General features: G+C 45.4%; 2 protein-coding genes across 2 annotated transcripts; one reads left to right on the top strand and one right to left on the bottom strand.

Annotated features, from left to right (window-relative positions):
* The first annotated feature begins 4,466 nt into the window (after nt 1-4,466).
* Nudt15 (nudix hydrolase 15) lies at nt 4,467-12,874 on the top strand. Its single transcript, XM_075949090.1, has 3 exons — nt 4,467-4,656; nt 6,698-6,894; nt 9,142-12,874. The coding sequence occupies exons 1-3, from the start codon at nt 4,502-4,504 to the stop codon at nt 9,300-9,302; spliced, it is 513 nt and encodes a 170-aa protein (XP_075805205.1). The 5' UTR covers nt 4,467-4,501; the 3' UTR covers nt 9,303-12,874.
* Nucleotides 12,875-12,879: 5 nt separating this feature from the next.
* On the bottom strand, nt 12,880-21,509 carry Med4 (mediator complex subunit 4). The gene is made up of 7 exons (XM_075949088.1): nt 21,299-21,509; nt 20,245-20,311; nt 18,711-18,881; nt 16,355-16,412; nt 15,113-15,199; nt 14,268-14,399; nt 12,880-13,560 (listed from the first exon to the last, which is right to left on the bottom strand). Exons 1-7 carry the CDS (start codon nt 21,448-21,450, stop codon nt 13,388-13,390), a joined length of 840 nt encoding a protein of 279 aa, XP_075805203.1. The 5' UTR covers nt 21,451-21,509; the 3' UTR covers nt 12,880-13,387.
* Between the last annotated feature and the right edge of the window lie 3,946 nt (nt 21,510-25,455).

Below are 25,455 nucleotides of genomic sequence, written 5' to 3'. Positions count from 1 at the left end.
GGCAATTTAGCAGTGAAGAAAATGGCTTCCTCTCCCCCCAGTAACCATTAACTTCCAACAGCTTCCCAAAAAGGGGTGGGGCCTCTCCGTCATCCATGGTAGAATACCAACAGGCCCCATCTTGGGCAAGTCTTGTGCAGGCAACCACAGCTGCTGTGAGTTCATGAGTGTAACAGCCATGCAGAAGACAGTGTTGATGGTCCTGCACCAGCCATGACGTGCAGAAGACAGTGTTGATGGTCCTGCACCAGCCATGTCACGTGCAGAAGACAGTGTTGATGGTCCTGCACCAGCCATGACGTGCAGAAGACAGTGTTGATGGTCCTGCACCAGCCATGTCACGTGCAGAAGACAGTGTTGATGGTCCTGCACCAGCCATGTCACGTGCAGAAGACAGTGTTGATGGTCTTTCACCAGTCATGACGTGCAGAAGACAGTGTTGATGGTCCTGCACCAGCCATGTCACGTGCAGAAGACAGTGTTGATGGTCCTGCACCAGCCATGTCACGTGCAGAAGACAGTGTTGATGGTCTTTCACCAGTCATGACATGCAGAAGACAGTGTTGATGGTCCTGCACCAGCCATGTCACGTGCAGAAGACAGTGTTGATGGTCCTGCACCAGCCATGTCACGTGCAGAAGACAGTGTTGATGGTCTTTCACCAGTCATGACATGCAGAAGACAGTGTTGATGGTCCTGCACCAGCCATGTCACGTGCAGAAGACAGTGTTGATGGTCCTGCACCAGCCATGTCACGTGCAGAAGACAGTGTTGATGGTCTTTCACCAGTCATGACATGCAGAAGACAGTGTTGATGGTCCTGCACCAGCCATGTCACGTGCAGAAGACAGTGTTGATGGTCCTGCACCAGCCATGTCACGTGCAGAAGACAGTGTTGATGGTCTTTCACCAGTCATGACATGCAGAAGACAGTGTTGATGGTCCTGCACCAGCCATGTCACGTGCAGAAGACAGTGTTGATGGTCCTGCACCAGCCATGTCACGTGCAGAAGACAGTGTTGATGGTCCTGCACCAGCCATGTCACGTGCAGAAGACAGTGTTGATGGTCCTGCACCAGCCATGTCACGTGCAGAAGACAGTGTTGATGGTCCTGCACCAGCCATGTCACGTGCAGAAGACAGTGTTGATGGTCCTGCACCAGCCATGTCACGTGCAGAAGACAGTGTTGATGGTCCTGCACCAGCCATGTCACGTGCAGAAGACAGTGTTGATGGTCTTTCACCAGTCATGACATGCAGAAGACAGTGTTGATGGTCCTGCACCAGCCATGTCACGTGCAGAAGACAGTGTTGATGGTCCTGCACCAGCCATGTCACGTGCAGAAGACAGTGTTGATGGTCTTTCACCAGTCATGACATGCAGAAGACAGTGTTGATGGTCCTGCACCAGCCATGTCACGTGCAGAAGACAGTGTTGATGGTCCTGCACCAGCCATGTCACGTGCAGAAGACAGTGTTGATGGTCTTTCACCAGTCATGACATGCAGAAGACAGTGTTGATGGTCCTGCACCAGCCATGTCACGTGCAGAAGACAGTGTTGATGGTCCTGCACCAGCCATGTCACGTGCAGAAGACAGTGTTGATGGTCTTTCACCAGTCATGACATGCAGAAGACAGTGTTGATGGTCCTGCACCAGCCATGTCACGTGCAGAAGACAGTGTTGATGGTCCTGCACCAGCCATGTCACTTGCAGAAGACAGTGTTGATGGTCTTTCACCAGTCATGACATGCAGAAGACAGTGTTGATGGTCCTGCACCAGCCATGTCACGTGCAGAAGACAGTGTTGATGGTCCTGCACCAGCCATGTCACATGCAGAAGACAGTGTTGATGGTCCTGCACCAGCCATGTCACGTGCAGAAGACAGTGTTAATGGTCCTGCACCAGCCATGTCACGTGCAGAAGACAGTGTTGCACGGCCCTCCGCCCATCCTCTGGATCTTATAGTCTTTGTGTCCTTAAGGACAGGTCTTTCTAACATGTTACCATGTTCGATGAACCCCAGCATAAACCTCATACATTTGTGATATCTTAAGAAGCATTCCCACCAGAATTAATTAACCAGACCCAAAGGGTGCACAGCTCAATGAGCTTCTATACTGTAACAGTAGCAATTCTGAAGCCAAGGTGTAGTAATAGGAGCAGCGGGCTGCTTCCCGCCACCCGGCTAGCTTTATACCCGAAATAATTACACGAAAACTGTATTCTTTTAAACACTGCCTGGCCCATTAGTTTCGGCCTCTTAACCCATTTCTAATAATCTATGTAGCACCATGAGGTGCGCTTACCAGAAAAGATCTTAACCTGCATCTGTCTGGAGTGGGAGAATCATGGTGACTCCCTGACTCAGCTTCTTTCTCCCAGCATTCTGTTCTGTTTACTCCACCTACCTAAGGGTTGGCCTATCAAACTGGGCCTAGGCAGTTTCTTTATTAATTAACCAACGAAAGCAACAGATTAGAAGAAATCACTCCCACACCAAGGGAAATCACATTGGATTTCACACTTTCACCATCAAATGTACTTATCCACCACCAAACCCCCAGAAAATTATAAAAATCAGGACAGAGTAAAACCAGAAAAGCAATTAACCATATTTCCTCTTTTACAACGTAAGTGCTCTTTTCCTTCATTCAGCCCTTCCTTGCCACCCTTTCATTTATCCTTTCAGTATGTTTTACTGTGCTTCCATATACATTTGTTTACATGTATATGAAAAGTTGTGTACTCCATAAGCCTCTCTGCGACACAATAATCCAAATCAGACCAAACCAAACCGAATTAGAAAAACCCCAGATGTAATAGATACAAAAGCTCCTGGAAGACCCTCCAACACCCATGCCCCCAGAGGAGACAGAAAAGGAAGACCGGAAAACCACGTGTTTTAAACTGTGGAGCAGTTTAAATACCCTGTGGGAGTGATCTTAATTAAGCATCTCTGGGGAGGGGTCATCCTTTGGCGGGCTTTCTCAGGAGTGGGGTCTGGACTGAGGCAACTCCAAGGGGGAGGGGTCTTGGGGTAGAGCCTCCAACAATTCAGGGGATGGAGTGGCACTTCCACCCAAACAGAATACATATATATTATAGGCTACGGTCCTCATGTGAGGAAGAACATGGAGTGTTTTTTTTTCTTTCTGAGATTGTGTGACCTTGCTTAACATTATACATTCCAAGCCCTTTGATTTTTTTCTGTAAATTTTTAAATTTCATTCTTCTTTAGCGCTGAATAGAATTCTATGTCATATACGTACCAAACTTTCATTATCTATTCATTTGTTGATGGAAAACTAGGGTGGTTCCTCTCCCTTGTTATATAACACAAGGAAGCAATAAACATGGGGGCACAAATCTCTCTATAAGAGGGTATGAAATTCTCTGGGTAAGTGTCCAGGTCGGAAACAGCTGGCTTGTATAGTAAGTCCATATTTAATTTTTTTGAGAAATGGCCAAACGTTTCCCCATAATGTACTAGATTACACCCCACCAACAGTGAATAAGGGCTCCCCTCTCTCCACAACCTTGCCAACATTTGCTGTAAAATCTCTTGATGACAGCCATTCTGACAGGGTGAGGGGGTATGCCAAAGTAGTTTTGGTGTGCAATTCCCCGACGGAGATACCCAGCACCTTTTAAAATAGTGACTATGCCTGTCTCTATTGTTTTAAATTGTCTATTCAATTCGTTTGCACATTTGTTGGTTAGCAAAACTTAGGACTTTGCTAAGTATACGTCATTGATATTGTAACTTTCTAATGGATTACTACGTATATAAAACACACATACACTTACAAATATGTGTGCAAATATAAAAGCTAACACTTCGAAGAGATAAATCTGTCTCTCTGGAGGCAGGACTAAAGGAGACCGTGTTTTTGGTAGTTTTTGTACTACTGAGTTCCTAAAATGACGCAATAGTACTTTAGTAGAAATAAATTAATACTTTTAAAGTAAACCCACCCATGCAGAGATGTAAGATGTCAAATTTGCTTAGCGACAGTTGATTTCCCAAGGAGTTTTTTCCTTTCATATTTCATTTTTAATTGATGCATTTTTTATCTGGTACAGTATATTTTGGTCTTAAATACATAATTTATCCTAGCTGAATTTATTTACTTCACTTCTCCAAATCATCTAAGTACTTTTTTTTGGGGGGGGGGGGGGTTCGAGACAAGGTTTCTCTGTAGCTTTGGAGCCTGTCCTGGAACTAGCTCTTGTAGAGCAAGTGCCTCGAACTCATAGAGATCCTCCTGCCTCTGCCTCTCGAGTGTTGGGATTAAAGGCGTGCACCCCCACGGCCCGGCTGAGTACTCTTAAATCAGTTATTTATACGGGCTGTTTCCACATGATCCACCAGGCGACACCAGAGCTCTGCGGCAGACAACACTCACAGAAGCAGTAAGGGGGACTCCAGCGGGCTCACGTACAGCTTGAAAGCGGATGTGGACCAGTCAAAATCACTTCCGGGGGCAGCCAAGCACTATGAGCGCCAACGCGGAGCCGAGGCGGCGCCCCGGAGTTGGGGTCGGCGTGGTGGTGACGAGCTGCGAGCATCCTCGCTGCGTCCTTCTGGGGAAGAGGAAAGGGTCGTTTGGAGCCGGCAGTTTCCAGCTTCCTGGGGGCCATTTGGAATTCGGGTGAGCGGGTCGACCTAGGGAAAACGGAAGTTGTGAGAGTAGCACCAGTCCTCTCGACAAATGCGTCCGTGTGGCGCGCGTCAGTGCGCCGTTGCGTTCCGTGTGTTCTCTACGGCCTCGGGATCTTCCGGTCTCCCGCCGGGAGGGGGCGCTGTGCCATGGCCCTCGGTCATCGCACCGTCCTCCCCTGGCTGCAGGTGGGAGTAGTCTGTATTTCTTGGTGCTGACAGAGAAAATGGATGTCTGTGAAAACCTGGGAGTCTTCGGTTTGCCCCATGAACTTTAGATATATTTCATTTCTGGCCGCGTTGTCTGTGGGAGTGTTTTCCACGGTGGATGTCCCACACCCACAAAGTGGGAAGAGTAGCTAAGTAGTGTCGGTTTCTACACAACGCAAAGAAACCCTGACCTTCATAAGTGTGTTCTAAACAGAGTGTGGTTGGTTAATTATAACAGAGAAGAGTACCTAAATCCCCAAGATCCAGGGTTTGCTCATTTTAGTAATGTAAAGGAATATAAAGCACTTTATATGAAAGATGGATGCTCAAACTCCTCCTTCTAGCCAACATGTACTTGATTTTCTGGACTGTTTAAAAGGAAATCCTAGACTTCCTATCTGTAAATACGTGGGTCGGTATTATCTAATAGTTTTTTGTTTGTTTGTTGAGACAGGATATCACTATGTAGCCCTGGCTGACCTGGAACTCACAGAGATCTGGCTGCCTCCGTCCAGGACTCTTCCCCAGTGCTGCGGTGAAAGGCATGCGCCACCTACTAGACCCTACCAGTCTCTTGTGGCATCTGCTTAGTCCAAAGAGAACATCCATTCCAAGGTGAAAGTGATGCTTGCTGATGGTTGCCCTTCTCTATTTGAACCCTGGGGACCTATGCCACATAGCTGTCTCCTTCCAAATGTCCACTGTGGAATTCCCACAGTCTCTGTGTTCCCGTGCAGTCGGATTTAAAACCAGTGAGTTCCTCTCTGAAGCAGTGCACTGGGTGAGCCTTGTGAAGCTGGGCAGCCCAATGTGCCTTTGACAGGTGAAGTAAGGCACCAGTGTCCTCCAGCTTCTGTGACTGACTCTTTTTCTGTTTGATTTTGTGTTTGGGAGTTTTGTTGTTTATCGGTTTTGTTTTTGTGACAGAGTCTTATTCTGGCCCATGTTGGCTCGAATCTCACTGTAGCGGAGGACTTAACGTTGGTCCTCCTGCCTCGGCTTCCTGAGCGCAGTGATTGAGGCATGACGGATTCATTGACAGTGTCTCTCACTCACTTGCCGTCATAAGGAAGAGAACTATTTCTACTAGGCTAAAAATGCACAACTTCTTTCCTCTTGAAGGTCACCTGTCCATCCTGTGTGGCCTGGGAGCCCGCTGTTCTGGCTTCCTGCACTACCTCCCAAACTCTGAGCACTTTGCTTTGTGTTGCTGACCAGCCTCAGTTTTGAGGCTTAAACTGAAATTCGGAAGCCATTTAATACATTTTTGAAAGATAAAAACCCCATGAGAAATTTAAGGTTTCCCTGGTCTATTTAAGATAGAAAGAGCTACCTGGGCGGTGGTGGCGCAGGCCTTTAATCCCAGCACTCGGGAGGCAGAGGCAGGCGGATCTCTGGGAGTTGGAGGCCAGTGTTCGAGGCCAGCCTGGTCTACAAGAGCTAGTTCCGGGACGGGCACCAAAGCTACAGAAAAACCCTGTCTCGAAAAAAACAAACAAAAAAAAAAAGATAGAAAGAGCTTGGGTACAGCTGACTTAAAAGCCTGGGCTTTTGCCTGACACACTAAACCACCCCCTAGCTGCCTAGGTCTAGCTCCAGTCAGAGATATTAATGTTGGCGGTTAAATTTTGATCTTTGTTCAATACAAGGCTCTTTGGGTCTTCAAATCACTAAATATAGAATATGCAGAATGTCAAGTCAGGGTATTCTTTTATCATTTTAAAGCATAAACTAATGAGTGTTGCTTCTATTTTATGATACAGCATTTCACCCAAGAATCTCATGTTGTGTGTACACTGAACAGGCTGTGTTTCTTTCTCCAGTGAGACCTGGGAAGAGTGTGCTCAGAGGGAGACCTGGGAAGAGGCTGCGCTCCGCCTGAAGAACGTGCGTTTCGCCTCTGTGGTGAATTCTTTCGTTGAGGAGGAGAACTACCATTATGTCACCATACTGATGAAAGGGGAGGTGGACACGGCGCATGAGTCAGAGCCGAAGAACATGGAACCGGAAAAAAATGAAAGTAAGAGAATCATAAGCAATAAGGCGTGTTTCTTCAAAGAAACACATCATTACGAGTATCTTTGCTTTCTGAAGAGAATTGGATTCTCAGATTTCTGTCTTTGCCCCTCCAAAACTTCCTGAGTTGGAGCGAGGAGTAGTGACACAGGCCTTTAATCCCAGCACTTCAGAGGCAGAGGACAGATTTCTATAAATTTGACGCCAGCCTGGTCTACATAGCAAGTTCCACGCTAGCTAGAGCTATGTAGAATAATAGTCTTTTAAAAAAAGACAGAAAATTAAAAATGAAAACCCCTGTGTTGACATTGTAATCCTCAAGGTGATGGAAACAGAAGATGGGGAGTTGGGCGTGGTTATGTCATGAGGGCAAAGCTTAGCCTTTGCAGTGCTGACAAAATGCCCAACGTTAGCAACATAAGGAAGAAGATTCCCTTAGCTCTGATTTCCTAGGTTATAGCGCAGGGTCCTGGGCTTTGTGGATTCTGGGCCCTTTGTCAAGTGGCAGGTGTGTACCAAGCTGCCCTGGGTCCTACATTAGGAAATGGGTCATTACCAGACATCATATCTTACCAGCATCTTCATCTTAGTCTTCCAACCTGCAGAACTGTATGCGATAAATGACTTTGTGTGTAAGCTACTTAAGTGTAGGCTATCCCGTTACAGCCGCGCAGACAGAGACAATGTAGAGATGTGAGAATACATAGATAAAATACAGACTGCCTGGGTTTATGTTACGGATCTTACACTGTGTTCTTGTGAGGACGCAGTGAAACCACTGAGCTGGGCCACGCCATGTGTAGAAAGAAAGGGTTGTTTGGAGAAATGGCTGTCTCCAGAGATAGGGGGAGGACAGAGAAGACTGCAAAAGGCAGGGAAAGCTTTGACAGTTTTAAAGAACTAGGCTGTGATAGGAGGGAGCCTGGAAGTTTAGAGTCGGGGCGCCAGTGCAGGGAAGGAGAAGGAACCATCTAGTTTGGGAACTTGAGTGTGTGTTACAAGGGTGTGTTAATATGAACCAGGTGCCCCGTATGGAGCTGTAGGGGCAGATATGGGGAGCGGTGGCTCTTCCTGCCAGACGGAAGTCTTATTCACACGTTTCTAAGCAGTAGTTCTCAACCTGTGGGATCGACCCCTTTGGGGCCGAACAGCCCTTCACAGGGGTCACCTAAAACCACCGGAAAACACAGATGTTTACATCAGGATTCCTAACAGTAGAAACATGACAGTTGTGAAGCAGCAGTGAAAGAATTGGATGGTTGGGGGTCACCGCATCACGAGGAGTTGAATTAAAGGGTCGCAGCACTAGGAAGGTTGAGAACCGCTTTTCAAGGAATACTGATTTTAGGCTTTTGCTTATATACCAGCTGTTATGGTAAAAATAAAACAGCGCCATTCCCTGAGTGGCCTGGGCCAAAATGCTGCAGGTCCCCGAGTAGCAGCAATAGGCAGCGGGCCACGAGGCCACAGTGGGTCACGAAGGCCTAGGGAGGGAGCCACACGGCGGGTGAGAGACAAGAGATGGATAGGCACATGCCATGCAGAGTGAGGTTGGATATTTATTTAGTGGATAATGGAAGGGAAAGGAAAAGAGGGAAAGGGAGAAGAACAGAGAGAGGCAGAGAGAGAGAAAGAGAAACGGCAGGGGGAAGAAGAGGAGAGAAAGAAGCAAGGCAGAAGCTGCCTCTTCGGGAGAGAGATGGAAAGGAAGGGACTCAGGCTGGAAGTGGAAGGAAGATCTGCTTGCCTCAGTGGGAAGTGTGGGGGTGTGGGGTGGACTTGTCTCTTAAAGGGACGGGACAGACCATTACACCAGCAATCCTGCTGATTGCCTGGTCAGAGACCAGCCTGAGGTGAGCCCAGATTGTAATTGCCACATAGTCCGTGGCACTGCTGTTTTGGGGGCCCACTTTGGACCTAACTGTTCTCTGTGACCTTGGCCAAGTTATGTATGAGAGCAGTAGACACCTCACGAGTTCAGCTAAGGACTAAATGCTTTGATGCATGAAACCCTGTCTCCAAACAAGGAAACAAAACAGCCCAGGCTTTCACTGAGCACCCTTCTCTTCCTGCAGTCTTCGCTCCAAACAGGTTTGATTTGCACAGCCAAGTTAGCCCCAAGTCGCCGCTGCTTTGATTAGTGCTAGGCCACTTGTAAAGTCGGCTAATGTTTTCCTGAGTAAATAATAGCTTAGTTCGCCAAATGAAAGCTCCTTGCTCTGTGTGTGCTCTGATCGCCCCTCTCTTCTAGGTTGGGAGTGGATTCCTTGGGAAGAATTTCCTCCATCAGACCAGCTTTTCTGGGCTCTCCGTTGCTTAAAAGAGCAAGGCTATGACCCATTTAGAGAGGACCTGAACCACCTGCATGGGTACAGAGGAGAGCACCTCGAAGGAGCCAAGGAAATTCCTTGAGTTAAAAAACAAAACAAAACAACAACAACAAAAAAAACTTTTAGTAAATGAAAGATTCTATGTTTCAGGACGCTCCCATTTTATCTGCAAAACCGTGTGGTCATAAGTTTATTTACAGTCTCCTAAAGCAACTCGAACCTGGAACCTGTCCCTGAGTAAGATGAACAGGAGCTTGTGGCTAATTATATGTACCGCCATAAGTTACCCTTGTCAGCTGCATGGAGCCAAGTGTAACAGATTTTGTCTTGCTGTTCTAATTCAAATAGAGGTCAAAATTCAGATACGGTTATTCAAGTTTGGAAGCAATTTGTCCACTGCAAAATTCGTCGTGCTTGTTGACATCCTTTCTCCTTACTTGAGAAGAATTTTTAAACGATGATGTGACATCATGACGTGTGATAGGCTGTACTTCCCCTGTTTCCGACAGGGAATCTGTGCTAAATGTAAGACAGACTAAGTTTGGATCCTACTGCTAAAGGTCAAGCCAGCTGCCTTTCCCTCTCTCTGCCTGAGATCCTGTATGTGTCCTTGCATGGTGGCATCACACAGAGCGACACACTGGGTCTCTGAGTGTGGGAGATCTCCCAGAGGTCCTCCAGAACTTTGTGGGACACCAAGGACAAAAGCTGGTTGGTTGGTTGCTCTCCCCTCCATCCTCCCACCCCCCAGCAAATTGTAAAGCTTTCCTGTGAGAGACTGAACTGTGCAGTGTCTCACAGGGCAACCTCCTGTGTGTGTGTGTGTGTGTAAAAATCACCTTCTTGATGTAAGGATCACCCCGGGCACAGCCAATGTTAATAGCAGAAGCTTCTAACCAGCCCATGTTGATCAGCATTCAGCCCAGCTAAGCCCTGGAGTGCGTGTGCTGTCTCATCTTTCCTTAGTCTGGCAGAGCATGGTTTTCTGGCTGACGTTTCTCCAGCCACTAGCTCCAGCTGCTGCCCAGGCCCCTGGTGAGGTCTTCCTGTGAGGTTGTTTTCCAGTCCCCTCTGCTGCATAGGTGCCGCCTGAGCTCTGTATTCCTGTGCTTTGGGCTCTTGTTCCTTCAATAGCAATCCTGGTTCACATGTTTAATATGTTTTCTTTGTTTTTTTATGAGACAGGGTTTCTCTGTGTAGTGCTGGCTGTCATGTAGACCAAGCTGGCCTCCAACTCAGAGCTCCGCCCACCTCTGCCTCCCACGTGCTGGGATTAAAGGCGTGCACCACCACTGCCCAGATTAATTTCTTCTGATCAGAGCAAAAACAAAGAAGATGGTGAGGGAACGCAGCCGCACCTCCTGTGCACAGCCCTGGCAGATGGTTGAAGAGTGTTACACAATCCAGAGTTATTTTTATAATATCCAAATATCACAAACTTTTACATTCTTATTTTTTGACAGTCTCATATAGCTCAGGCTGGCTTCCAACTCACTGTCTGAAGCTAAGGATAACCTTGAACTCCGGAACCTCCTGCCTCAGCCTCCCTGATGCTAAGATTCCAACGTCACCCCTCCTCATCCTCTTGTTAAGTGTGCAGAGCAGCTGTCCAGAGCCACCTGATGCATGGTTCATTTCTGGGTGGTTTGGGTACTGGGGTTTGAACCTAACGCTTCACACATGACAGGCAAGTGCTGGAACAGACTGCCAAGGCAAGAGAGCCGGCTTCCTCCTGTCGGGTCAGACACGGAAGAGATTTGCTCCCAGGATAAGGTGAATACTTTCTCACTGGTGAATTCTTGCTAGTTTTTGTTTGCTGTTAGCATGCATTTGATTTTTGTGATCAACAAACTTTTCTCATTTTAAATTTCTAATGCTAAATATCATTTCATAAAAGCTTATGAAAATAAAATCTGATTTTTCAGTAATTTATAAAGGGATCAAACACCTAAGGGCTCCAGAGATGGGTTTAGTTCAGTGGTAGAGAATTTGCTAGGCGGGGTTCAGTCCTCAGCTCTAAGAAAATATTACAAAAGACTAAAGAAAAAAAATGGCAACCAAAGATGTTTTGAATGCTTGCCCAAAGTATCTAACAACTTAATTTTGCTCTTTTAAAACACTGTTATTGTGATGTTTGCTATGGAAAAAATTTTTAAATTACACCTATTTATAAACCCCATTTTCTCTTACTTACACCTACATTGTCTCAGTGTTTCTGTTCAAATTTGATACATGTATACTCCTAAGACTTCTGGGGCTGGGGAGACGTTGTTGGGTCTTAGAGCCAGCTGACCTGGAACTCACAATGTACACCAGGATGGCCTCAAACTCACATACACCTGCCTGTCACCAAGCCTGGCACATGTGCATTTTCTTAAATTTTATGTTTATGCTTATGTGAGTGCGGGATCCCCTGGAACTGGAGCTATAGACAGCTGTGAGTTGCCATGTAGGTGCTGGGAATGGAACCGGGGTTCTCAGGAAGAGCAGTCAGTGCTGTTTGACCTTTGTGCCATCATTCCTATGCGGTTTTTTTTTGGGGGGGGGTGTCTTTTTTTGCTTTATTAAGACAGTTTAACAGCCGTGGGCTGTCTTGGGACCCACTCTGTAGGCCAGGCTAGCCTGGAACTCAGTAATCTGCCTACCGCTGCCTCCTGAGTACCAGGATTAAAGACATGTGCCACCACTGACCAGTATGTACACGTGAATTATTAACTAGAATCTTAACTGGCACTAATCCTGCTAGAAGGCCAAGTGTGTGCTTTATGCTGGTATTTTTTGTTGTTGTTTTTTTTTTGGTTTTTTAGAGACAGGGTTTCTCTGGTTTTGGAGCCTGTCCTGGAACTAGCTCTTGTAGACCAGGCTGGTCTCGAACTCACAGAGATCCGCCTGCCTCTGCCTCCCAAGTGCTGGGATTAAAGGCGTGTGCCACCACCACCCGGCTTTGTTGTTTTGGTTTTTCAAGACAGGGTTTCTCTGTGAAGTTTTGGTGCCTGTCTAAAACTAGCTCTCGTAGACCAGGCTGGCCTCAAACTCACAGAGATCCTCCTCCTCTTCCTCCCAAGTGCTGGGATTAAAGGTGTGCACACCACTTGCCCTGTTTATGCTGTTTCTTAAATGCTCTAAAATAATGTATATTACATTTGCAGTAATAAAAAATACTTGTTTAAAAAACTGATAATTATACATATATCTTAGACACAGATGATAACTGCTTGAAGTTAAAAACAGTTTAAAGTATGGGACTGGAGAGATTGCTCAGTGGCTAAGAGCACAGACTGCTCTTCCAGAGGACCTAGGTTCAATTCCCAACACCCACATGGAAAAAACAAAAAACTACAAAAGATATAGTCAACTCATCTTGTATGTTCTCATATATACCAGAATCTTATTTGAATATTATAAAATGCAACTCTTTTTTTGTTGTTGTTGTTTTGTTTCCAAGACAGGGATTTCTCTGTGTAGTCTTTGCTACCCTCAAACTTACTTTATAGACCAGGCTGGCCTCCAACTCAGATCTGTCTACCACTGCCCTCTGAATGAGTGCTAGGATTAAAGGCATGTGCCACCACTCCCCGGTTTAAATGCAACTGGGTTTAAATGTTTCTTTCCTACATTGAAGGTGTACCTAAATACATATAATAGACAATTGAAAAAAATAAAAATACAAAAAAAGCAAGTTTATTTACACAAATTACAGTATTTACAACATATAAATAGTGATAGTTCTGTCGCTGCAACGCAGCCGACTCTGCCCTCAAGTGAGCACTCTGACTCTGCAATAGCACACTCAGAGCTCTGCGGCCTTGTTCTGCAGGGCTGCTCTGGCTCAGATGGCTCAGCGCTTACTGTATAGGAAAACTGGCCTCGCACTCACAGCAATCCCCCAGCCTCCCAGGTGCTGGGATTACTGGTATGCGCTGCCATGCCTGGCTCAGTGTCCTGTCAAGTAATCCCCACGGGTTATGTGTCATGTCCTTCAGTCTCTTTTCCAGAGCTGCTATGTACGAACCCAACACAACAATAATTCTGACTAATCCGCCAACAGCTGCCTGGCAGATGCAACAGAAACCCCATGTGGTTTGCAGAGGGCTGCTCCTTGGGGTGTGGTTTGCATTTCCCTCTGGAGAACGCTGCAGCACTGGAGCCTGCATAAGCCACACACCTTCAATCGGAGTCGCTACTGCTACTTGACGAGTCTGTAGACATAACCTCGACATCATCTTCGTTCTCCTTGTTGTGCCCAGGAGGCTCCAACAGAAAGTCACTGCTGTGGTTTGGTGGCAGCATGTTCACGGACATGTCATTTGACTGCCATGGGTACTGTGGAGCAAGGACATCTGGAGAAAAGCACATGGGATCAGTTCTATTGGTAATCCATTGATATGTAATCAGTCACCCTCCCATTACGCAAGTAACTTAATTTCATCTACCCATCCACTTCGTAGTACCAAAGATCTAACAAGATTAAGGTTTCACACGTTAAACACAAACTACATCCATCTACACCCCCAGCCAGGGGTCCTGTGCCATGGTTCTCTCTGTGATAGCTATTCATCCATTATCTGTTACTAGGTAATAGTTCTTCCAATTTTCCTTTTCAAGTTACTGGTGTGGTTTGTCTCAAGAGGACTATAGCAGTGTAGTAAAATCGCAGTAGAAAGACAGTATCTGGGATCAATAAACAGAGTTCCCAAATTCTAACTTGAGCACAGAAGTGATAGCTAAACCTGGGCTTCAGAAAGCAGTCCCCACTTAGGTCCTTTCTCGTTTAGGAAGGTTCTTCCACATTAAAACATGGCACCTACAAAGCATGTCTGGTCTATTTGGGGAGCATGCCTCTCAACTGCAACAGTGTTCTTCAGAGTAGTACTAAGGGAAGGTCCAAAGCCTGGGGAGGGTTAGGAGATGCACAGGGACAGAAGGAACCTGGACAAGTAAACAGATAAGGCTGGGCCTGGATTCAAATGTCCGCTGTGTGACAATGCCTCGCTGGCACCTCTGAAAAACTTGGTCTGCTTAAGCACACCCTTCCAGTCAGCAGTACCTGGCAGCCTGCCTGCTGCAAGGGCATCCCCTGGGAGATGGCCATTCACACCACTTGTGGAAGGATTGTTCATCTGACCCAACAATCCACTTCTCATCTCTAAATCAGTTGGGTACGGCCTCCGAGGGTCTCCTAAAACAATAAAGACAACTTTTAACACAGGCTTAAAAAATGTTTTTATAGAATGTTTAAAGAATACCAGCCTACAAATTATAATCCCAGAGAACCTAGACAACAATGAGGACCCTAAGAGAGACATACATGGATGTAATTTATATGGGAAATAGAAAAAGACAAGATCTTCTGAGTAAATTGGGAGCATGGGGACTATGGGAGAGATTTGAAGGGGAGGGGAGCAGAGAAAAAAGTATAGCTCAATAAAATCAATAAAAAATTTCAAAAAGTAAATAAATAAAAATTTCAAAAAATAATTATGTTCTTCGAAGTATTAACATTCCTTGGTGCACACTAAAAACCTCAAGCTCTTTGAGACAGGGATCTCACTATGTAGCCCATGCTGGCCTCAAATTTGCAATCCAGTTGTTGTCTTTACAGCAGTGAACTACCACGCCTTGCCTGGTTAGATTTAAAATTCTCAAGCTGGGCATGGTGGCACATCCACTAATCCCAGTTTCCAGGAGGCAGAGGTAGGTAAATTATAGCAATCTCAAGTCTTCCAACTTAATCCTATTTCTCAGTAAGAAACATTAACAATGATTCATACTTGAAGTCACAGACGGCATTACTGTGACATTGAAGAAAAATACCTTTATTAGCACGTGTTATTTTAGGGTAGAACATTCCACATTTAAATCATTTTAATCTTACATAAGAAGCATTGTTACCTGGAACCCAAGTCAGTGGTGCACACACAGCATTGCTTGCACTAATCCTATGTGCATATTTAATGATTTCTTCCGATGAGATAGCACCTGAGTTGAGGGGGGAGAAAAAGTTCACACCAGTAAATACAAGTTTAGAAGAACAGACATCACATGCACACGTCATACTTAATTTTAATCAGAAAACAGGCTAATTTCAGCTGTCTCTCTTCCCTAACCCCAGCACACACCTTGAAAGTGTTAAGCATTTCCTAACTAAAGAACCAAGACACCATTCAGCAAAATCAGCTAACATGAATTTGAGAGCTGCAATGATAATGCTCAATAATCTCAATTACTAGCTGCCAGCAAATGCAGAACTCTTCTGACCACCAGTGAGAAACAGGAAAATGAGAGAAAGCACTCCATCCCAGCGACATCCACGCTAGGTCAGCAGTGCACATCCTGACAGCTGAGAGGGTTCTGAATGGACCGTGTACCAGAGTCCAAGGAACGGGAAGAGCTCTTCATGCTATAAACTTCAGGTCTGTTTAAAAGGCACTATGAACCTCAGACCGACTCAGCCACCTCCCCTGAAGATCTGCTTCTTGCTATAGAGGTCCACCCATCTCTCAACAACAATCAGAAAGCAGATTCCAAATGGGCAGGAGGAAACAAATCAGAGACAGGTAACTGTAAACCAAATGCACAAGCATTAACGCCAAGGAACCGTAATCTCCCTCTGAGTATCTGAAGATCCATAGCTTATAATGTAAGGCTTTAAAGTGGGCAAAGGGGGGTGGTGCTCCCATCTCAGTTTAGCGTGGTCACGTGTTCTCTCTGCCTCGCCTTCAAACGCCTATGTAAACCCCACTTCTCTTTCCTTCTCAGCAATTTTACAGATCGTTGCCTTTACTATACTGGTGAGGAAAAAGCACAAGTTCCCTTCTGTGAGTGCTTCTTACAACTAGAGGAGGGTTGTAAGGTATGGCCACCCTCTCTGGGATGCCAGCTGCGATACAAGAACACACTTTACAATGAAAACTACTAGGCATCCTTTCAACAGCTTCATCAGTATCTCCATCAGCTTGATTACGAGTATACACGAGAGAGAATGTGCACGTGTGTACAGCTGTAGATGGGCTCTAGGATCACACGTGAACACGCTCTTACCCATTGAACCATCTCCCTGGACCTTAATCAGCTTCAGCGTCAAGAGACACAACACAGCCTTGCTTTAAGTCAGCAGGTTGCCATGGTACCAACCTTTCCTTGCTTTCTCTATTGACTTGAGCTTCTCCTTTGCTTGGTAAACAGCTGTTGCCTAATTTAAACAAAATTTAAAGTACAAATTATTTTTAACTATAACAAGCAGTTTTTAGATTCATTCACAAGGTTCCTCACCCACAGAAACAATTTCCAAGACCTGGAAATTCCTGAATTTTATCTGTGCTTTTCTGAAACACCACTTGATATCATTTACATCGTGGTTATGTTCAATGAAAGAAATTTATTCATGACTCAGTCTCGCACTAATAAGCAGCTGCTAGGAACACATGACATGAAAGGACAGGAAGAGTACTATCGATGGAGGGTTTAGTGAGATGCGGTAGGAGGATGCAGCAGAAAGGTGAGGGGATGGATGACAGTAAAAATATGCTTAGAACCCAAAGACTAACCCTTTCTCCAAAAACAAACCAAACAAATACAGCACAATGTGGATTGTTGTAGGGGAAGCCCAGCCAATCACCTTGCTTGAAGGGCGGGATCCCCTGAGGTTATTTTACTTAGAAATATTGCGGGTGTGCTCCCCGCCTGCCCTTCTGTTTCCTGCTCTTCGTTGGACCCTTGGTTTTTTAAGTTATTCCCTTCTTCCCCTTAATAAAGCTGATATTAAAGTTAGCCTGATTTATCCTATTTGCTGGTCGATTACGCCGCAACAGATTGTGCCATTGTTCAAGCTATGAAACAAAAGGCAATTTTACTTTTTTCTACTTTTCTGTATTTTCTGATTTTCTTCTGGCAAGTAAATATTACTTTCACAAGGAAAAATAATCAATTTTTAAAAAGCATTTATTGTGGAAGCTGTGAGCCTATTTTCACCTTGTCTGAAGGCCAAAGAGTTTCAGCTTGCTCAAAGTTGTTGTCATTCCACTCGGACCAAAGGTCAGAGAGTGGGAATTTACTTTTATTCCTTCAAGGTCATTGTTTGTATCTACCTCAAAGGTCCCACCTAGTTGTAGTAAGAGTTCTTGTCAACAGGTATGGCTAATATCCAGCCTTTGTATTTCAGGCATAGAAAAGTCATCTGTTTCTACCCCCACAAAAAAAATCTAAGGATCCAACTCTCCCTGAGGGAGATTAACAATAAATTCCACCCAGAGAGTGTGTAGCCTGCAACTTTCAACTGGTATGTTCGTTTCCTTGTATCATGCTAAAACAGGCTTTTTTTTATTATCTTATTTTTTTTTTACTCTTACTCCTACTCTTTGGCAGGAACTCCATCCAGTACTATCCTATGTGTTCTGCTTCTCTTTACTAACTTTTCTAATCCCCACGGCCCTACCCTGGTAAATGGTATCTTTGTTAAAGCTGGTCTCCGACAATTTATTTAAAAATCAAAACAAAACCCCCAAGCATTTACTTGGGGTTTCCTTTGGGGGGTTCTAAGTTATCCTAAACCACTGAGGCTCCCTTTCCTGGAGCCCACTGTGACACATTAGGAAGCTGTACATCAGCAACAAGAATGGCAGTTCATTGGGTCATATGAAAGTCAAACTCAGTTGTCTCTGCAATAAGATCGTAGGACAATTACGACTGCAGTTAGCAAAATAACTGGACTTCTCAGAGCAAATAAATTACTTCTTCAAAAGAAGTAGCCAAGCTAGGCATGGTGGTACACACCTTTAATCCTAGCACCCAGGAGGCAAAGGCAAGTAGACAGCTCTGAATTTGAGGCCAGCCTGGTCTACATAGGGAGACCCTGTCTCAAAGCAAAAGAAAAGAAAAAGACAGGAGCTGAGAGAGGTAGTTCGTCAGTTAAGACCAACTGCAGAAGGCCCAAGTTCAGTTCCCAGCAACCATACCCGTACTTCAGCTCAAAATAATCTGTAAGTCCAGTTCCAGGGGCCTGACGCCTCTTCCAGGCTCTGCCAGCACTGCACACATCTGGTGCACTTACATGGAACACTCATATACATAAAAATATTTTACTTTAAAAAATGTAATTAAAATTTGTTTTAAATAGTAGAGAACAAAGGAAAACCTAGTCTAGAGCCTTAAGATGGAAGGCAAAAAATAAAATGTTCAAGAATTCATAAAACTAATACAAAATGTTTATTGACCCCAAATATTTCATAAACTAGAGATTTTAACTACTAATATCAAACCCGGATTATGCCAAAATAAAAGTAATGCTTCCTATTTCTATAATTTAAAATATTTGAATAAAATATATAGCTGAAAGCCGGGTGGTGGCGGCACATGCCTTTAAACCCAGCACTTGGGAGTCAGGTGGATTTCTGAGTTAGAGGCCAGCCTAGTCCACAGAGTAAGTTCAGGACAGCCGAGGCTACACAGAGAAACTCTTCTGTCTGCTCTTCAGGACCAGCCGTCAACTCACCAGTATTTGCTCCGCCTCTTTCAGCTGTTTCTGCAGCTGCTGAATGTCACTGTCTCTCTTCTCTACTTCTTTCTCTAAAGCCTGCATTTCATGGTGGACTTTTCCCTGATGAAGTGCTAATTTCATTAGTTCTTGAAAATCCCCATCTCGCTGAATTAGCAGCTCCAAGACCTGTCAAATAATAGTTGATTCCATCAGACAACAGGATAATCAAAGCCAATGAGACAAAGAATCCATATTTGAATTGGCTAGGTTGTCAATTTTAACACCTCAAAATATTCTTAATCATCATTAACAATATACATAGCCCATTTGTGGTAATATGGGAAACAGTCTTAATATTAATTTCCATTTATTCTGTTCCTTTTCCATGCAGAACAAATCTTTCAAAAGTAGTACTGTGCAAAATTTTGGGTTGATTCATCTTCCAGAGATATAACTTAAAAATGTATCCTTTAACCATACAACAGGATAAAAAGCTCTTCCAAAATCTAATGGTTGGTTTTAAGTGACTTTAGTTGGTACCAAAAACTTTAAAAACTTTGAGAAACAAGTTACACTATGAGAAGCTGTTAGAAGTTAGCTATTAGAAGCTAACTGAGATACATTTAAAGCCATAATTTCACACCTGTATGGCTTAGTGTGCAGACAGCCTAGAAAATGAGGTGGTTTAAAAAAATAGTAAAGTAAGTTGGGTGGTGATACACGCCTTTAATTCCAGCACTCAGGAGGGAGAGACAGGTGGATCTCTATGTTCAAGGCAAGCTTGATCTAGAGTTCCAGGATAGTCAGGGCTATATAGAGAAACCCTGTCTGGATACAAACAAATAAGTAAATAAAATAAATAGATGATATGCAGATATGGCAAAATGCCACAAAATTTAATCTGCAAAAGAAGTCTGGGGTTCAGTCTGTAGCCCTGCATTTACTAGCAATAAGACACAGAAAAAGTCACCACCCTCAACAAACCTATTTTGTCCTCTAAAAACAAGATTCCCTAATAACACCTATTATATGCCAGACTGTTCTAAGAACTCATGATATAATGCATGTTAAAACACATGAGAACAGCTCAGCAAGCTAGGCGTGTTGATCACATCTATAATCCCCACACTGAGGTACAGGCAGGAGAATCAGTAAGTTCAAGGCAAGCCTTGGCTACATAAAAACCCATCTTAAAAAAAAAAAGAAAGAAACAAAAACAGAAAAAAAGATGGAGGTCGTGGCTCAAGCCTTTAATCCCAGTGCGGATCTCTGAGTTCAAGGACAATACAGATAATCCCTGTCTCAAAAAATCGTTTGTTTATATTTATTTTGTGTGAAAACTGAATGTTACTTGAAATCTTTAAACTGATATTTTAAAAGCATAGTTTCTTTATTTCATTTTTATTTGTTTTTTTCCAAGACAGTGTCTCACTATGTAGCCATGGCTGTCCTGGAACTCACTCTGTAGGCCAGGCTGGCCTCACCAAGATCCCTGCCTCTGAAGGCGTGAGCCACCACTGCTTTTTAGATTAAAAAACAAACTGTTTACCTGGTTTTCCTCATCCAGCTGTAACAGCTTTTGATTTCTTGAAATTGCCAGCATTTCTATAAGTTCCCTAAAAGAAAAACGACCATCAGGGTATGGTGGTGCTTGCCTGTAAACTGCGTATTTGGGAGGACCTAGTGAAACTTTTTAAGAAGGCAGTAAGAATCTGTAAAAATAAATTTAAAAAAAAAATGGTTTAACTGCTTTCTGCCCCAAATGGTTAAAAGGTTCATGGTCCTCCCAGCAAGCTGGACAGTCATGGTGACTGTACACACAAAGACTCAGTTGTGGTTTACAAGAAAGCAACCTGCCCTAGACTGTGGGTCTGCAGGGCAAATCTAGAAGGGTTGCAGTTTACGAAAATGTTTTCTTGTAATATAGCACCGACTGCCGTGACGATGGGGGCTTTCCCCCTTACAAGGCTTAAAAACTGATAGATTTAAAGCTGGCACGGCAATGCGGAGAATGACAGCCAATTTAATCTATCGCTACCACACACCAGCCATCCCATCAAGTCCTGGATGTTTCCGGGTTTTGTTTTTTCAGATGATGGGTTCATCTACCGGCCGCTCTGATGACTTCGCCAACAGCCCATTTGTGTGTGTGGGGGGGGGGGGGGGGGGGGGCTTGCCTTGCTAACACTGGAATAGGAGTCCCATGTGTGGACTCGAGGGTTGCAGCTCAACCCTGACCAAACTGCTCCTCAGCAGTTTTACACACCCGTCTTCCTCTTGACCCTGGGCTCCTTCGTGTCGGCATTTAGCCTCCCCTTGACTACAGCATCCCTGCCCTTCGCACCCCAGGGAACATTCTTTACCTATCTGTTGAGTGTCCGTCGATCGGGTCCTTTCTTACGGGCTACTACAGTTTTGACGGTCCTAGGGGTTCCAGGTTACTGTCACACTGAGATGGCCCCTTGGTGGGGAAATGCCGCCCCAAACCGCGGGAAGCAGCAGACCCCCCAGGTCCACCACACTCTCCGGAGACTCCCCAGCCCGCCTACCCTCGTCAGTCCCACAGCCGTCCCGGCCTGAGCAGGTTCCCAGGCCGCGGTTACCTCGACAAGACCTCCAGGTCGTCCAATGCAGACAGCAGCCGCTCTCGTGTACTGCCGATGCCTGCCATGACAGAGACGCCCACCAGCCGCTCCTTCTCCTTCTCCCCGCTTGAAGAAGCCGCCATCGCCCAGTCGCTCACCAACCGCCGCATGCGCGGTGTGAGCTCGCGGCAGGAGGGGCGGGACCGGAAGGCGGAAGGGAGAGTCAGAGAGGCGGAGAGAGCGAGAGCCCCCCCCATTAGAACGCCCCCTATATTCCTGGAGGTGCACTGCAGCTCTGGCGCCATCTGCAGGGCGGAGGAGGACTTATGTCGCGTCCGAATCAGGCTTGCTTTTGCTGGACACAGCAGATGGAAGGAAAGATGTCTACTATTGTAAGGGGTTTATAAAGACAAAAACCACAAAACAGTCACAAGGTTACAATCTCAAAAAACAATTACATATCCTATATCATAATTGGCCAAAGAATAGGTAATCTTTACCTAAGCTGTTAGTTCCTAATAGGCTATTATTATCTAAGGGGATCGCAACAGCCCCCCCACCCCACCCCCGTTACGTCCTCCAGACATCTACTGACCCTTTGCTAATCGCAGGGTCTGTTTGAAATATTACCCAGCTGATGGGGAAGTTGAGTGGTCAACATTCTCTGTATGACTACCGACCGGTGGGAGAATGGGCTACAGTCAGCAACTTTGTGTAATTAGGTTTCTCCATTAGCTAATATGTCCCCTAAAGATGGGTACCCTGGTCTTTAGCTTATCCTGTGGGCTAGAGGGAGGGATTGGCCTTCAGCTCCTCTGTGGCCTTCATCTTATCCTGGAGGCTGGGGTGTAATTCAAGGTCCCCAAAGGGCCCAGCACAAAAGTGGAATCTTTTCCGGCCTTTCAGGAGGCAGAGGCAGGTGGATCTCTGTGAGTTCGAGGTCAGCCAGGTCTACGAGAGCTAGCTCCAGGACAACTAGGACTGTTACACGGAGAAGCCCTGTCTCGAACCCCCTCCCCAAACTGATGTTAAATAACATCCCTCTCCAACGCTTTTCATCTTATAAGATGTAAATCTTGTACTCACTAAAGACCGACTCTCCATTCCTGAAAATCCCATTGTACTTTCTGTTTCTTTGAGGGGGGTTGCTTGTTTTTGGGTTTTCAAGACAAGTTTTCTCTGTGTAACAGCCCTGGCTGTCCTGGAACTCGCTATGTAGACCAGGCTGGCCTCAGACTCACAGAGATCCTCCTGCCTCTGCCTCCCTGAGTGCTGGGATTAAAGATGTGCACCACCACCGCCCAGCTAACCCCAGATTTTTAGGAGGAGATGCGTAGATCCTCTATCTTTATTGAACTTCTTTACGTATGTATTTCTTTGCTCTGGTGACCAGTCGGAACTCTGTGTGTCATCAACGTCCCATCTTCTTTCTCTGTCCTACGTTAGGGTGTTCCGTGAATATTAAATGTTCTGTGAAGTCCAAGCCCACATTCTTTGCTGTTATTTGCCCACTTCTCTCGGTTATTATTCACATGAGGTGTCCAGAAAAATTCTGAAGGGCTGGGGGCTGGAGAGATGGCTCTGAGGTTAATAGCACTGAGTGTTCTTCCAAATAGACCGGGGTTCAATTCCCAGCACCCACATGGCAGCTCACAACTGTCTGCAACACCAGTTCCGTGAGATCCGACACCCTCATACAAACATACATGCAGGTGAAAAACTATGTTCAGAAAAATAAAATAAAATAAAATAAAAATTCCTCAGGGATTTTTAAAGAGAAAAGTCTCAAAATACCAGGTACATAGTTCTGCTCTAAGAAACTTTTCTCATTTAGACATTTATGATTTTTTTTTAAGACACCATCTTAACTACATTGTTCTGGCTGCCCTGGAATTCTCTATGTAGACCGTGCTGATCTATTCCTCTGCCTTTGGCTCCCAAGTGCTGGTATTAAAAGTGGGCCCCACCATGCTCCACTATATGATGAATGTCTTACTGTGGGCAAGAAGTGCGAAAAGTTTGAGGACAGGGCCTTTAAAGCGGTGATTAAATTAAATGAGGGTTATTAGGGTGGGGCCCAAGCCAATCTGCCTGGTGCCCTAAGGAGGGTAAGATGTGCCAGAGCTACTAGGAAAAGGCCCTGTGAGGACACAGTGAGGTGGCTCTTTGGAAGCCAAAGGGGGGAAACAGCAAGCCAGGATATGCTAAAAATTCATTACTCCAAACTCTGAATCTCCAGTGACCCTCACTGAGACTACATAATCATACCACATCCATGTTCTAAATCCTCTGCATATCCTTGGCATTATAGCATATCGCTGCCTGCCTCCAAGTCCCCAACACCTCCTTTTACCTTCCCTTCCAATTCAGGACCTCGCTTCACTCCTCACCGCATGAGGCAGAATCAGAAGACCAGGGCTTCCGTAACCTGTCTCTATCGAGTGTGGACCCCCCATCTGTCCACTCACATCACACCCACAGACTGTCTGCCTGACACACAAAGCATCCCAACAATGCTGTGGAGAACCCAACCTTTCAGGAAGTGAGTGGGAGCCCTTGTGACTGGATTACTGCTGTTATTTCGGGAGTGCGTCAGTTACCAGGGAATGAGTCATATCGTGTGTGTCTCCCCCACCCCCCAGCCCCCAGCCCCCCAACCCCGTTCCCTCCGGCAGTCGAGCCATCTGCCTTTTTGTCATGGGTCCTCACCAGACTCAACTCCTTGGTCCTGGACTTCTCACCCTCTAGAACCATGAGACAAAAAACGACTTTCAGGAGCTGGTTCTCTCCTTCCACTGTGTGGGTTCTGGGGACCAAACTCGGGTCTTCTGGGTTGGCAACAAACACCTTTCTCATCCAACCAAACTTCTGCTCCTTACACATTATCCAGCGCCGGATATTTTGTCATAGGAGCACCGCACGAACCAAGACACTCCACGGCTCCCAGGCTACTAGGATATCTGTACGCCAGTGTTGGACTCAGAAATTCTGCCTTTTTGTTTCAGTTCCTCTGTATGTGATGACTGCACAATGGTAGAATGAGCAGGTGGGCACCAATAAATACCGGATTGACTATTGATAGGGATGCTCACATCAACAAAGACCAGACACAAAGGGAAGTTAAAGACACTAAAAACAAATTACGATTCTTTACAGCTTGCCTTAGAAAATAACAAAAAGCTTATTTTCCATATTTGCCTTCACATAGTCCTTGCCATACTTTAAAGCAGGTTCCACACCATGAAATGTCCTCAGCCAAAGATGGACGGTCTCACAGTCAGGGTGCTGGGTGTGGATGTGGAAATGTGCGGACGGCAGTCCGGCATCTGCTTCTGTGGTGGAAGCTCCTTTCCCAAGTCATTTTCCACTCAAGATCAAGGGCGAGGTAGAGAAGCAGAATTAGACAGTCCTCTCCCCATAGCCGGGGAGCGAGGGAAGGAAACCAGGCCCGCTACCTTCATTAGCTCCATTCTCCAAGAAGCAGAAGCATTGAGACGCTACCTGAAGTCACGGACCTCAGAGCCTCTAATCGCAGGTAAAAATAAAACCCACTTTAACATCAAGATTCAGCTTGTGCTTACCCAGGTGTCTTAGGGTTTTATTGCTGTGAAGAGACACCATGGCCACAGAAAGTCTTATAAAGGAAAACATTTAATTGGGCCTGGTTTACAGTTCAGAGGTTTAGTCCATTATAATCATGGTAGGAATCATGGTAGCACACAGGCAGACATGGTGCTGGAGAGGTAGCTGAGAGTTCTACATCTTAGATCTGCAGGCAGCAGGAAAAGATTGAACCACACTAGGCTTGGCTTGAGCTTCTGAGACCTCAAGGCTTCCTCCAGCAACACCACACCCCCTATAAGGAGGCCACACCTTCCAATAATGCTTGTTCCCATAGCCTATGCGACCATTTTCATTCAAACTACCATGCCAGGGATGACCCCCCAAAAGGTCAAGCTTCATGATTACTAGTTACCACTTATGGTATCTGAAACTGTCAGCTCTCAACTGGGAGCCAAGTGTGGCAGCATACTCTTGGAATGGCAAGACTTGGGGGAGCTGAGATAGTAAAATCACAAGTTCAAGGCTAGCCTGGGCTATACAGTGAGATCTCTCAAACAAACAACAAATAAACAAACAAACCAGAAACTACTGGGTCAGGGTATGGTTCTTTA

This window comes from Microtus pennsylvanicus, chromosome 15 (genome assembly GCF_037038515.1).
Source record: "Microtus pennsylvanicus isolate mMicPen1 chromosome 15, mMicPen1.hap1, whole genome shotgun sequence".
Classification (NCBI taxonomy): domain Eukaryota; kingdom Metazoa; phylum Chordata; class Mammalia; order Rodentia; family Cricetidae; genus Microtus; species Microtus pennsylvanicus.
The sequence above is the reverse complement of the archived record's forward strand: the minus strand, read 5'-3'. Positions and strand labels throughout refer to the sequence as shown.

Bases quoted from the DNA above. Each gene is read 5' to 3' on its own strand.
- Nudt15 (XM_075949090.1), top strand. From the start codon at position 4,502: ATGAGCGCCAACGCGGAGCCGAGGCGGCGCCCCGGAGTTGGGGTCGGC. The intron at 4,657-6,697 runs GTGAGCGGGTCG...TTCTTTCTCCAG, and splicing joins GGGGGCCATTTGGAATTCGG to TGAGACCTGGGAAGAGTGTG. The intron at 6,895-9,141 runs GTAAGAGAATCA...CCTCTCTTCTAG, and splicing joins GGAACCGGAAAAAAATGAAA to GTTGGGAGTGGATTCCTTGG.
- Med4 (XM_075949088.1), bottom strand. From the start codon at position 21,450: ATGCGGCGGTTGGTGAGCGACTGGGCGATGGCGGCTTCTTCAAGCGGG. The intron at 14,400-15,112 runs GTAACAATGCTT...TTATTGTTTTAG, and splicing joins ACCACTGACTTGGGTTCCAG to GAGACCCTCGGAGGCCGTAC. The intron at 13,561-14,267 runs GTACTGCTGACT...GCTTTTCTCCAG, and splicing joins TGCAGCAGGCAGGCTGCCAG to ATGTCCTTGCTCCACAGTAC.